Consider the following 14329-nt stretch of genomic DNA (forward strand, 5'->3'; position numbering starts at 1 on the left):
GTTGCTTAATTAATGAACAAATCCTTGTACAAGAGATCTTTCCTGTGCATTAGTATATGCTTTTAACTGTACTTCATAATTTGTCCAAATTATTTGAAGTCACCATTTCATTTGGAAACTTCTGCAGTACGCCACACTACTAACTACAGCGACTATCACTTTTATTTGTGAATCTGTCCAAATGATGAAACATGCAAATGAACCAACCCATCCAACCTTAAAACTGCTTAAACTCACAGACATAAAAACATCATATATAAAAGACACCTACTTTCCCTTTCTAAGAAGTTTCACAAAATAAACAAAAGAAAAATGCAGCAAAACCCATACAATTTTCTAGATCTTTAATTTCTACTAATATGCAAAGTATAATTTACCATCATCAATATCCTACCAAATAGAATCATAGAATCATAGAATGCTTTGGGTTGGAAGGGACCTTGAGAGATCATCTAGCCCAAATAACTCTAAAACATAAGGAAACACAGAAAATATTTGGCTTAAGTAGCAGTGATCAGATCAGTTCCAAAAATGTAACAAGCATTGGCAGTGTAAATAGCATTCACTAAATTGTCTGGAAGATGAGATAACCTGAGGTTTACAATGATGTCCTCCTTTGTCTCCCCCCACTATAAATAAGGCATATTGTAAAATCCCACCATCACCATCATTGAAAATGAAACATTTTCAATTGGTGTTAAAAGACCTACATTGTAAATAATGGAACAATGCTAAAATATGGTTATGAAACCAAGTAAAACAAATTATGAAGACATTATACTGGCAAGCGACAGCACCCTCCTGAAAAGGACACTTACAGAACAGGAACAGATTTTGTTTCAGATGCAGGAAAATCCTAGATACATCTGTCTGCTAAGTAACAAGCAGCACGATACTAGAAATCATCAATAAGGCGATACTAATTATTCAAACTATTTATTCAAATTCCCTATTTGGATAAAGGAAATTAGTTGCAACCAATTTGCCTCAAAACTACTGACTTCTGCCTTTCTTGATGACTCTTTGGTTTTATATAATAAAGAGGCTTTATTGCAGGGTAACACAGGGTAAGCCAGCACTAAAAAAATCTAAAAAGCTACACTGCATTTAAGAGTACAACAGAAGTTATTTCAAAAGGTTACAAAGTCCTCTCAATAAAATTGTAAGTCACAGTTTATATATATGTTTTAAAAGAAATCTAAGGATTCATTCTTTAAATATTTTACTAATGTTTTAAAGCAAAATATCTTGAGATCAAAAAAATATCTCTTGAGCAGGTTGCTCTTGCTCAAATCAACTAATTCACCAGAAAATGCGCGACTGGAAATTGAGAGAACTTCCTCTGTATTTGGCGGTATAAAGCACCAGTCCTTCTTTAGTAGCTTTGCTTACTAGCATAAATTAATAGCATTTGTTCTACAATCACCCCATCTAAAAGAACAGATTACGCCTTGGAAGAATGAAGAAAGAAGGGGTTTCTTGTTTGCTTTTTTTGCTTGTTTGTTTTAAACAAAGGAGACATGCTGTCAACCAATGACTTCATCCCAACGCATGTCGTCTTTTGGCATTGATGTAAAGTCATCTCCAAAAGATGAGATGTCACAATCAAGATTTTTCCAGTCCACAAAGATAGCCTTTTGTCTAAAGAATTTCACTAATTTTTAATAGTACATATCTAAACTGTTTACAAGCATTTAGTCAGGATTAAATAACATGAAGTTACAGGTAATTTAATCCAATTCCTTAACATTTTAATCTTTTAAGATGAACTAATGGTATGGGTATATCAGGCAATTATCAGAAGCCAGATCAGTGTATGAATAAAACAACAGAAGAAACTACATGCAGTCATGCTCCTTCCTTTCATGAGAAAGCAAGGTAGCTTGTCCTTCATTTTTACCACGGGGTAACAAGGTGCCCCAGAGTAGCTAAGCACTGTAAAATTCACACCAACTTGCTTATATAGCCAGGTCTTTAATTTTCAAATTACAGTGTTATTTAAATGCAATTGCTTCTCATTTCCGTAACTATTCTTCTTACATCCTTTAACAATAAAGCATGTTCATATTTGAAAAAGCCTTCCATCTCTATCTTTTTTTTTTTTTTACTTAATGGCTTGCTACTGCCTACAAATGGTATTAACAAAAAACACTGTTGTTCAGACTCTACTACCATAATCCTTTGGCCAAAATAAAGTAAAGCCTTTTCTTTTTCCCCAAAATTGGTATACAAACTGCTTGGTCTCCATTGAATCTTACAGGAGCTCACACAGCCAACACGAAGTGGAACCAAGATTCTCCAACATCAAACCACCAAGACATTAAGCGGGTACCTTTACATGTATTAACAGCCAACACTCCCACACATGAAACAGGACACTATTGCTGAGTGCGAGAGAAACACAGACTGGAGAGGCAGAGAAGCTGGTAAGCCTTAGCTAGATATATGAAGCTTCTCCTGCTTCCAAGCTGCCAGACTGCATTATATATATCACATCTTCCACCAGCATTAAACGTAGATTAAAGAAGCAGCAAAAATCAGTGAATCGGGCTAAGGAGTTTGCATGATCTGCAATTGCTGCATTGTCCTTTTCAGCAGCGTGTCAGTACAGGACTTCTTAACATTACAAAAGAAAGCAAACATCTGTGTATCTGCAGCCACAACATCCAAGCTTGAAGGTTTCTGGGGTCGGCACCCAAGCGTATGAGAAATTAGCGGTATTGAAACTGATATGTTTGCGCTGTCACGTGGGCTGGCTTTTACCATCTAGACCAGTCTTCTGACAACAGAAGTTGCCAGAAAAAAAGCAGGAAGATAGGTTTTTTACTTTCAAAAATTTCAAACGAAATCTCAAATGCACAGCTCCTAGAGCCCAGCTCTGACCCAGTGACTACCTATATTAGAACAAGATGGAGAGCAGACTAGGGGAAACCCTGCTGGCTTTCCAGACCTTCCCCCAAAACAAGGCACACCAGAAGACGGAAGAATGCTCAGACACGAAAGGAAAGAACTTGCAAGACGGAACGTAACAACACTCCCTAATGTCACCCACTGTAACTATTTGAAGGGATCTATTTATTAAAATACCTTGTGAATAGACAATAAAGATATTTTTGCCCTTCCTGTTTGCAAAGGAGTCTATGACAATATTCTGTTATAGCCGTGGTATAAAGTGGGACAATCTATAGCTCCAAGACACTTCCAAATAAATTCAAGCTGAGGTGCTTTATTAATATGAACATGGTTCTGCATCAACACAGCTTAGACAATGACCAGATGTAACAGGAAACAGAAGCCAAGGAGAGAAAGAAGAAGTAGAGAACAGTACACCCCTCCATTTTAAGGCATAGGGTCTCCAGAGTACCTGCCCCATCACGACCCCACACAGGCACACTCACAACCAGAGTGTCTTCACACCAGCATGCTCCCTGCAAGCAGAAGCCTACTGTAAAGACACTCTAATACAAAACCTGATAAAGGGAAAAATAGAACACAAGAATTCAAAACTTACCTTTTCCAAGATGAATTTGTTTAGATAAGGCATGTAACCCTGATTGGAAACTGGTCCTTCATCATCGTCCCTAAAGTGCTCTTCCAAGGCCACCGGGTCGTGGGGAACATTTAACACTGTGCACAAGTTGTGAGAAAGGACCTAAAGATAGAAGAGAAATCGGTGACACTGCTGTTGGCCTTAAGCATGCTTTGTTTGGTCCCGGGCAGACCTGTGACTCACAGAACAATGCACAGAAAGTGACACCTTCATGTCAGCACAAGTTCTGCCCTGCGGATTTTTGTCAAAAACCAACACATAACTAAAAAAGTTGACTCCAAGGATTCGATGGCTTCAGACAGTTGCACGTTCACAGAAGCAATACCATCAGAGATAGGTCCATTCCTACAGAAGCGCAAACACAGCTACAGAAGCTACCCGTTGTACACATATGCACTTGAAAACCAGGAGAGGCATGCAGAAACACCAAAGTAATACTTACAGAGTGAAATTAGATAGCCTCAGAAAACAACCACAAACATCTAGCCTTTGAAATTATATTTACTATCTAGTGAAAACAAGTAACTAAGAAAACAACTCAGTATGTACCTTTACTTTACAAAGAAAAATGACCACTCTAAAGCATTAACAACAGATTTCCCTCATCTGCTTGCTTTTGGGTTGCTTCTCAACATTCACCCCATGTTTCAGCTAGCAAAGGAAAAATAATGTTATAGAAAGGGGAAGGGTTTAGGTGTGGTTCTCAAATTTTTATTTTAAAAAGGTATTTGCATGAATTATGTCAAGAGCTTAACACCTTGAGAAATGACCTTCAAGAAGCGGCTACATGCTTCATTAGTTTTAAGGAAGTACTGAATTATTGAAAACTAACTGGTAGCCAACGCATCTCAACTTCTTCAACTTAGGCCAAGTTTTGCACACACAAACTACCACCTCGGTACCAACAACAAGAAGGCAGAGCCTGGGTAGCAGTCATTCCTGTGCCACCAGCACTTTCCTAAGAAAGGCAAAGCAGCATTCCTTTCATTGTTCACACTGTCTCAAGTCAGGTCAGTCCTGTAACACACTGCCCACTGGGTCTTAAACACACTGTCACTTGGGAGCCCTCTCCCCTTGGCATGATGCAGAGTTATGCCTCTGAAGACCACATACCCGCTACAGGAACTGGGTTAAGGATTTAACTTCACATGCCCAGGAATGGTCTGCATGGAAAAAATGTAACTAAGAACCAAAGGCAAAAAATACAGGTGAAACAAAATTAGGCAGCAGTAAAACAGATTGCATCCTTTGAAAAGGCAATGCTGTTTGTGGTATTTTCTTTTTTAAATCAACAACAACTAGACAGGACAGTCTGCAACTGAATTTTGGCATGTTTTAGTTTTTCACTGTGCAGCATAGAATTAAAAAAAAACAGACCCAAATGATGCAAAGAGAAAGCAGTAAAACAATGTGCAGAAAATTTATAAGCGGGTCGATTTAGGTGAGTAGACATAAAGCAGTTGAGATGGGGTAGCTGCAAAAGAAGAAGTGAAAGTCTGAAGTCATCAAAGCCTAGGAAATCAAACCTATGCCACACACTTAAAACATCTGGGCTCCTCCCCGCCCCCCCCCCCCCCCATATAATGTACATTTACTTTTCTTATGTATGATAAGGAGACATGCAGAGTCTAAGCGCTAGTTAGCACAAAAACCTACAAAGATAGCGCAACATGCAAGTTTGGTTCAGAGGAGAATTTCTCTCTACATACCTCCAAAGTTATACTTTCTTTTAGAAAAGCACACATTTCCATGAGAAATACATATTTTCATTGTCGTATGCTAACATTAAGCCACTGGAGCTAAGCAGGTGCAAAAGTTCAAAAACAGAAAACCAATAGCATCAGCCTTATTACAACAAAAGCTGTACTTCCCAAAGTAGCAAAATAGTATTTAGAAGTTACCACATTTCACACTACCCTCCATCAACAGTGTATCTCCCTTCAATCTATCCTTACTTTTAACCACCACATCAAATCAAGTATTTGAGTCCATGTGATTTACATATGGTGGGGGAAAAAAATGTACCGTCATGCGTGTTTCCCCTTCTATTTAAGGCTTCTGTCGTTATTTATAGAGGACTGAGGGATTCTTGAATTTCTGAGAGATAGAGATGATCTCAGTTTTCCAACCAGACTGTAGTTGCTAATACTATAACTAAAAACATCCTCAGCTAATAAAAATATTCTAAAAGTGTAACTGATTTAAGCTTATTACCAAAATAACTTAGAAGTCTCAATAAAACACTTTTCTCATTATGTCCTTTCTGCATGTTCCTCTTCTCCCTTTTTCGGCCTTCTTGCTGTAGTTGGGCTGTCAAAAACCTAGGTGCTTTCCGCATCAAGCAACCAATTTACCAGGAAAGAATTCCACTTTCAATCATTTTCTAAGATCTGCCTTATCTGCGATCTCTCCTGTGCCCAGTGCTCTCTTTTCATAACTCAGGAAATTCCTCAGCGCCTGCCAAAGCCTGCCATTCTCCAACACGGCCAAGCGCCAGCTGAATTCTTCAGTTGCAGGGTAAGCCTGAAAAATTCTGCACTGAGGTCTCGTTTTGTTTTGTTCTCTCAAATCACTTTATCCAGACCATGATACACTCTATTTTAATGATCAATTAAAAAAAAAAAACAAACCCCAAACAAACCCCAACCAAACTAGCTGATTATTAGGTTAATTGGGGTACGAAAAAACGCCTTGCCTTGCAGAAGCTCTGTCGACCATGAGGAAGTTTTGCACCCGTAAGGATTATTCCCCCCATGCCCACAGGGTTGCTAGGCGGCTTTTTCTTTCAGCACTTATTATGCTCTGAATGCCACATTTAACAATCTACCTTCACGCCAGAGCCAACTCCTACCCCAGGCTGGAGACCCATCTCTGTGCTGCGGCAAATGGGTACAGTGGCGGTCCCCAAACTGTAGTCCAGGAGACAGTACAAGTGGTCTGCAAAGGGTTCACAAAACCAGTGCACTCTGGGCGCAATTCTTCCATTTTCAGTGAAAAGTTTCGTAAGAAGGATGCCTAGTGGTGCCCAGAGAATACTGAAGGTGTTCTGCTCCAAATATAAATAACCAGATGAAACAAGCAAGCTGAATACCAAAGGTCATTACAGACTTTGGATTTACTTTATTTATGGCCACTCTCATGCTGCTTTACCTGGAGTGCAGATCTCCAGCCCAGCTCTACTCCACCACAACTGCTCCCTCTCTGAGCTCCCATTTTCCAAAACGTTGATCTTCCAAAACTTTAAGCATGTGTTGAATAGTTACCATCTGAGTAGTTCCATTTAACCTTGTCCATAAAAGTGATCTGCACTTCTCAAGGGAAGAAGAAGATCTGCTAGACTACTTACTGCTCAGCAACAAAAATTTGGCCCAGATGACAGTAGGAGCATTAACAGGGCAGACTAATCCTACACGGCTATTGTCAGTTTCCTCTTTTTCTTTTCCATCTTTCAGGGGGGTCTCCTCCCTCCCCCATCTCTTTTTAAGATTTTAAAATGTTGGCATCGCAGATCCTGACAGGTCCATTCAGTGGCTTCGTGTGAATTCATTCCAAGACATTCTTGGCTCATCTCTCCCTGACATCCATGTCAGCAGCTAGCCAGCCAAAATAAGGCTACTCACAAGTACTTTCCCTTTTCTTTTTTCGACCAGTGTGGAAACCAGCATCGTATATGCTGGTCTTTTCAACCAGGTTATGTCTTAAGCATACAGTTTCTTGCATCACAGCATCTCCAAGGTACAGCTTCCTTATCCACTCAGGTAGCAAATGCTCCATTCTGAGTCTTGTTATTTAACATCAGGGTTAGCGCAGCAACCTCTTTCCCAGTCAGATGAGTGTATTCAAGCCCAGCCTCCACCAGCTCACGTTCCTGACATTAGTGCCCTTCACCCACATCACCTCTTCGTTCGTTCATTTGCTCCCTTCTCCCTTGGGCATTCACAGACCCCCTGTCACCATTTTCGACAACCTCACCCTTCCTCTTGCCTTCACTACCAGCACACCCCCTCTGGCACATACTGGTGCCCGCCAGCATCTGCCCAGTTGCCAAGGGAATTGCGTTTCTGCCCTGCGGCTCCAGGCCCTTAGGAAGAGCTCCTGGTACATCCTCCATCTCCTGCGCCCTTCTTTTACATCCTCCTTGAAACCAGTTGACAAAACCTCAAGGACAAAGGTTAAACAGGCTGCTGATCCACTTGCAGCTGCTCCTCTCAAACACAGTATTGTGGCCCTGTCATTTCCTAACGCCCCCCTTTTGGTCTACGAGCTGCCTTGGTTTGCCAGCTCTTCTGGAAGAGGGGCATCCCTTCCCTTGCACCTTATAGACACGATTCCTCATGGCTACCCTAATACAAACGCCTCTGAGCCCCGTTAATAATGTCAGAGTACAACTCTCTCATAGTGAGTCATAATGACTAATTTCCTACCATCCTTCAATGTTGTACGAAGTCAATTGTCCAGCTGGGGTCCTGCCCACTCGTCACAGGCTCTCAACCCTTCCAGTGCCTTGCTGCATTGTTCGAGGTCTTCCTCTCCATTCGGACCATCCCTCTTGCCCCTGATTACACCATTCTTCCTCTTCCCATCAGCCACTGACTTCCCATTTAGTAGGAAGGCAAAACAAAGATAAGTGGTATAATAATCCTCTAACACCCCAGATATGAATAAAGACTGGTTTAAATTTTCTAAGCCTGACTAGTAACTTTGGTCACCCACATATTATGGGCCCAAATGAGACCATATTTTCATGAGGTGCTCACCATCCATGTCCTGCAGATACCAACACCAGGAATCCAAGACTGAAAATCCACCCCAAGTGGTAGCACACAAAACAAAACAAGAACAGCCAAATAACCCCATTGCCTAAGCAGAGACAAGTCACAAAGCAATACAAGGAAGAGCTCCCAGACAGAGTGTAAAAACTAACTGGTATGTATTCTTTCCAAGATCCAATCATACACAGATACTACAAGGAGTATTTCTGGCTGCTAAGTGTAACTACATTTAAAACCACAGTGTTTCAAGATCCAGATGAAAAGCAGACTGAATGTTGGCACATTACAGATACATTTAAAATAAATCAATGTTAAAATTGCAGATTGCAAGAAAGATGAAATTGGATTTAAATATAGGAAAGCAAGTATTTGTATGTAGCTCGTGCTCGAACCACAACAGCAGCTATAACTGCATACACAGAACTTGTACTTTAGCCTTGCTATATCAGTATTTGAAAGTGGTGAAACACACTGACAAAATAATGATTGTGTCCATATTTAAAGGTGTAATTTAAGGACAGAATACTCAAATGTTTCTGCTGATGTAGAAAAAAGGTAAGATCTGCAGCCAGCATAACAGTAGAACTGCTGAAGATTACTGATTAGACAAAAAAGAAAAATCAGTGCATACTGGAAGAAGATAATACTCAAAATTACACAGAGGACTGATTTGATTGTCTGTTCTCTCAGCAGCTCAGACTGTATATGAAAGATATAAACAGATAAAAGACATCTCATGAAATCTTTACTATTCCAAGCAAGTCCTAGTTTTTCCTCCAAGTATTCGCTGTTTGTCCAGACTACAAAACAGACCCAATTCACTCACCTCCATCCCTTTGCTCTAGACATACTAAAACCAGTGTGTGATGCAAACCCTTCACAGTAGGGCCTCAGCTACATAACACACATTAATTTTTCTCACAGTATTTAATGAAAATTATTTATTTTTATGGAAGGCTCAAGAAGCACTTCTAGGTAGAGAAATTATAAATCACTGTCTTTAACAACCAACATGTTATACTTAGGACCTTCTGTGGAACATGGCGGCAATACCTTACACTGGATTATACAACTCAAAGATCCATTGTCAGTAAGCTTTCTTACTGAGGAAGGAAGAGTTACAACACTCATGCTGTTCTCAGAAAACAAGTATTTTACCTTTTTTTTAATAACAGGAGTTTCACTAAATTGCTAAACATATTTTTCTAATGCTGCAGATCTCTACTAACCTGTTTATCTCCAAGCCTTATCTCTCCATTTTATAGGGGTGCTGTATCTTCCTCATGGTAGTGTGGATGAGAAATACTTTATTGTGAAATACCTTAGTACAACATAGCCCTAAATCAATCAGACAGGAACTTGTTTTGCTGTCCTGCCTACCCCTTTCTGCTGCACCGATGTGAGGCTACTGCCATAACATACACCTTTTCTCCCCAGTAGGACTATCAGTTTGACACCACATTCATCATTTGCCACAAGAAGCCTATGGAAGAACACTCTCTATCCCTTCCTGTATCTCCTGAAAACTAACTCTTGGAGGCCACAGAAGGCAGCAGCCTCATTTCAAACTTGTTTCTGCATTCCCTGATCCCCCACTTGACACTTCCCTCAGGAGCCTTCGTATCAGACAGAACTGCACAGACCCACAAAGACCCACTTCTTTTCATCCCTTCCCTCCCACAGATAGAATGAAACACCAGAACTTTTTAGGAAGATGTTTGATAGGTAATGAGGGGACATGTTTGATTTCCCCTCTCCTTTTTATTTTTTTACCTTTTTTAAACACAAGCATTTGTAGACATGGGGCTCTAATAAGACAGCAGAGCATGACAAGACAAGTAACCATGCTTCTGTTTGGAAAACTGCTGCTCTAACCCACCTATGTCAGTCAATGATCTTAGAGAAGAAGCGATGACACCTCCGTCAGAGCAAGCCATACAAGCCCACCAGGATCCTGGCTGCTTCTTTAGCCATTTAATTCACCCCAGCACCTCTGCAACCACGACAGCTTCTTCACCGACAGGCACGCTGACGCGTATGGCAGACACACCTCCTGGGCGACTGCACTGAGCACACAAATCGTGGCAGCGCACACAAGGTGTGGTAGTGTGGTAAGAAAACAGGATTCCTTTAAAAAGCAGGACAATAAAAAAACACCCCTCTGCAACCTACTTCAGTGAGTCCTGTAACACTGCAACACAAATACTCGCTTTCATGATGCCACCTGTAAAAGACCTGGGACCTGCACATGTTTTCAGCTTAAGCTCGCAGTCAGGTCTGGCCTCTCGCCTGATTCCTGCCCCGCAGTCACTTCTGGCCGAGTCAGGCTCTATCTCACAGCCTAATTGCCCCAAGCGAAGAAAAGGAAAAGAGGAACAGGCTGCTTGCAGCACGTTGCGTGTTGTAGACGCTCATGACATAATGCTGAAAACAAAGTCCATTAGCTACTGACCACACCTGGAAATACTGCCCACAGCACAGCCACTCTCGCTCGTGGAGGTAATCCCAAAAAGGGCACAAACTTCAGCTAACTGTGGCCAACACAACTCCAGCACTCAGTACAGGGACCCAGAGTCTCAAATGTCAACAGGTGTTGCGTTCTTATTCAAAATATTTATTTAGCCAGATTCCTGCTATTATTCCCAGGCCAAGACAGTCCCATAAAGCAGGGCCAAGATGGGATCAGATTCAGCAAGCTGCCCGAGAGCTCTTTTAAGAGCACAAACATTACTTCAGCGTATAAGCTAAGGAAAGAATGGCACAGTTGGAGCCTCTTGACTAATTCTCCTGTTTATATCCAAATAAGAGAGCACTGTGGAACCTCGCTCTCCCCTTGGCAAGCTATGAATTTCACTTGGACGCAGCCAACCCCTATAGATGGGACCTTGTGGCTACCCCACAAAAGATTTTGGCCAGAAAGGGTACCAAGGACACACAGTTGAAAGCAGACCAGAAGCACAACAAGGGTTTGTGCATTGACATCTCGGGAAGGATGAGTGCTTGCCTGGGCAGAATGAAAATAAGCCTCCTCGCGTGCAAGGAAGGGCCTGCGCAAGCCTCCCGCAGGACGCAGGCGTCCAGGAGCCGCAGCGACTGGCAATGCCGCTTGATGAACAACAGCCTCAATGGAGAAGGTGCACTTCACGGCCCGCAAGGGAGCTTCGAAAACAGGTGGCCGTGTCCCCTCATCTGGCCCTGAGCGCGACCGCCTCAGCCAGGCCCCAAGCCGAGCAACCGGCGTCCACCCTGGAGACAGGCGGTGGGGACACCCCAGGCCCCTCACGCCCATGGCGCCAGCCCCTCGCACCCGCATCAGGCCCCGGCCCCGCACCGCGTCCCCTGGGCTCGCCACCCGCGGCCGGCCGGACCGCCCCACTCGCCTTGAGCTGGGACTTGGAGACCTTCCCGCTGCGGTCGAGGTCGAGGGCGGTGAAAGCGTGCCAGATGGACTTCAGCAGCTCCTCCTTGAGGCCCACCATGGTCGGCCCGCCGGCTGCTGCCGCCCCGCTCCCGCCGCCGCTCTGCCTTCGCCTCGCCCGGCCCCGCCGCCCGCCGTGCCCGCCCCGGGGGCGGCCGCCCGGCCCTGCCCTGCCCGGCTCCTCAGGCACCGCCCCGGGAGCCGCGCGCGTCCCGCCTCGGAGGCGGGGGCGGGGGGGCCGGGCGGGGGGCGGCGGGGCCGGGCGAGGTGCGGCTGAGCTCCCCGCGGGCCGGGGCAGCGGCGGCCCCCGCCAGGTGCCTGCCTCACGGGCCCTGCAAGAGACCGGGCCCCGCTGCGGGTGGCTCCGTGCCCCCGCCTGCAGCTGCTCTTACAGGAGGCACCGCCTGATATTCACAGTAGGACACACGGAGAAAAGTAACTTTCCTCGTAGACAGATTGAGCCCCAAGAATTTCAAAAAGCAGCTTGCTACGAAGGCTGCATACAGCTGGGGTGAATGAAGTTCAATCAAAAATAACGGGGGAGGGGGTAAAGACACCTCCACCACTGCTTCCAGAGCAGGAGTGGTACAAAATATTATGACAAGGAAGAATTTTTGTTGTTGGGGGTTTTGGGTGTTTGGTTTGTTTGGTTTTTTTTTTTTGTTACATCCTCTTAAATGTTGCAGGTTCAGATAAGCAATGGTGAGAGCAGCTGCTGCGTGAGGACTTCAGATGTGTCCGCACTCCTTGTGCTTTCTAGCAGATCCCTCCATGGTATTTCTGCGCTGACAATATAGTTGCATCTAGGCCAGAAGTGGCAAGAAGATAATCTGCAACGTATATTGCTTTGAATACTGCATCCAGGATAATTCACAGTACACAGCTCGTGATCAAGTTAAGGTTTCATTTTCGCAGATTTTAAGCAGAACCATTAAGATCCTGAATTCAAGACATATAACAAACAAGGAAAAAAAAAAGATTTTAACTTTTGTCCAATTTTACTCTTCATTCAACTGTATCATGAGAACAAAAATAGCACTCTGCAAGTGCAATAGTTCCAGCAGGTACAGCAAGGTGACTGTTTCACAGCAGGTGGTACTGGTTCGTTATAATCCCAGTAAGAAAGGCACACAGACTTTAAAGTACCACTTAAAATGCCATTTATCGGAGCTAACACTATAATGGAGAGGACAGCATAGGTAATCTTACGTTCCTTCAAGTGCTGGGAACGCTGAGCTGTGCGGCACCAGGTCTCTGATCAAGGTGCAGCATGTCACACAGATTCTGCCCATGGAAAAGTTACACCATTTTGGTCATTCAAGCTATTACAGGATTTTCTTACAAGGAAACAACTCTATACATCGTTTCTACTGCCAAACAAAGGATGTTCACATGAGAACCTCTTGCTGCATTTTCAGATAACGCGCAGGCCATGCTGGGGGTATAATCGCAGGTACCAAGCGGGAGGCTCTTCTGGTAAAATTAACCAGGTAAATTTATCCCGTGGATGCGGGGATCCATGTGGGCCTGGAGGCCAGGCTGGACAGGCAGCGCAGTGCGGCACAAGCTGAGTAGGCACTGGCCCAACTTACGTGGATCACCAATCCTCAATATACAATGGTCTTCCGGTCAGGATCACTACAGATGAGCAGACAGTCAAGTCCACTGTAGGAAGTACTTTTAATTCTCATAGGTGATAATTCATAAGATGAGTTTTCTATATGTGAGAAATTAGAGATTAGAATCATCCACAGATTTCCAGTGACTTCTATTCTTTAGTGTCTTCTCTAGCTTACAGCAAGCAACAAAAATAGCAATGCAGAGATGTTGCAGTCTCTCAGTAGCACAGTGAATAGTCAAACACAACCTGCCTTTTTTGCCAGGCATATCCTAGTAGCCTTTTTCCCCTAATTTTTCTTAAACTTTTTCTCCATAGTTTATTCACGACTTTGGAATCCACAAACAATTATTTATGCTCTTTCCTCAAGATGGATGGTGTGAACTATACAATTAACATCAACAACTGATCAAATTAAATTTCCTAATGAACCTGACTTGCTAGTATTATAGCTGTTAATATTGCCAGAAACATCTATCATCTTGAAATACATTAGCATTTCTCCAATTTGACCACAGCTTAAGGAAGGAGAAGGCAACTTTTTTTATATGCAGATAACCTAACAAATTTATTTGGTAGCTGAGCAACCACAAGGTCACCAGGAAATACAGAACATCCCTATTAAAGTGCATTAAAATACAGTTAGGTTCTGAGAAATGTCGCTGAGGAAAAGCAATATAGTTCACACATGAATCTCCTCATGGCAGGGAGTTAATTTCTGTTTTAAACAGAGTTCAGTGATTTTTGGCAGCTCATTTTTATAAAAACAATAGAGTGAAAAAATGAAATTAAAACAAAATGCCCCACACAAAGTAATTGTAAAAAAAACAAACAAAAAAAGCCCCAACAAACCCCGTGTGCTTCTCTTCATTCTTCTTGCTGGCTTCTGTTATTCCCGATTTAAATGACATGCTAAAATTCTTTGCCAGAACAGGACTTGTTTTCCACTAAGAATATAAATAGTTCCGTTC

The 14329-nt window shown here is 42.9% G+C and overlaps 1 protein-coding gene across 2 annotated transcripts in view; it reads right to left on the reverse strand.

The window, feature by feature from the left end:
• Positions 1–11801, reverse strand: part of SWAP70 (switching B cell complex subunit SWAP70) — a 41204-nt gene extending 29403 nt beyond the window's left edge. For both annotated transcript variants that reach the window (XM_075712425.1, XM_075712424.1), the window contains exons 1-2: positions 11703–11801; positions 3512–3652 (exon numbers count right to left, since the gene is read on the reverse strand). In XM_075712425.1, the coding sequence (XP_075568540.1) occupies positions 3512–3652; positions 11703–11801 (240 nt within the window). The remainder of the gene's footprint in view (positions 1–3511; positions 3653–11702) is intronic.
• Positions 11802–14329: the final 2528 nt, after the last annotated feature.

Source organism: Pelecanus crispus, chromosome 6 (assembly GCF_030463565.1).
Source record: "Pelecanus crispus isolate bPelCri1 chromosome 6, bPelCri1.pri, whole genome shotgun sequence".
NCBI classification, from domain to species: Eukaryota; Metazoa; Chordata; class Aves; order Pelecaniformes; family Pelecanidae; genus Pelecanus; species Pelecanus crispus.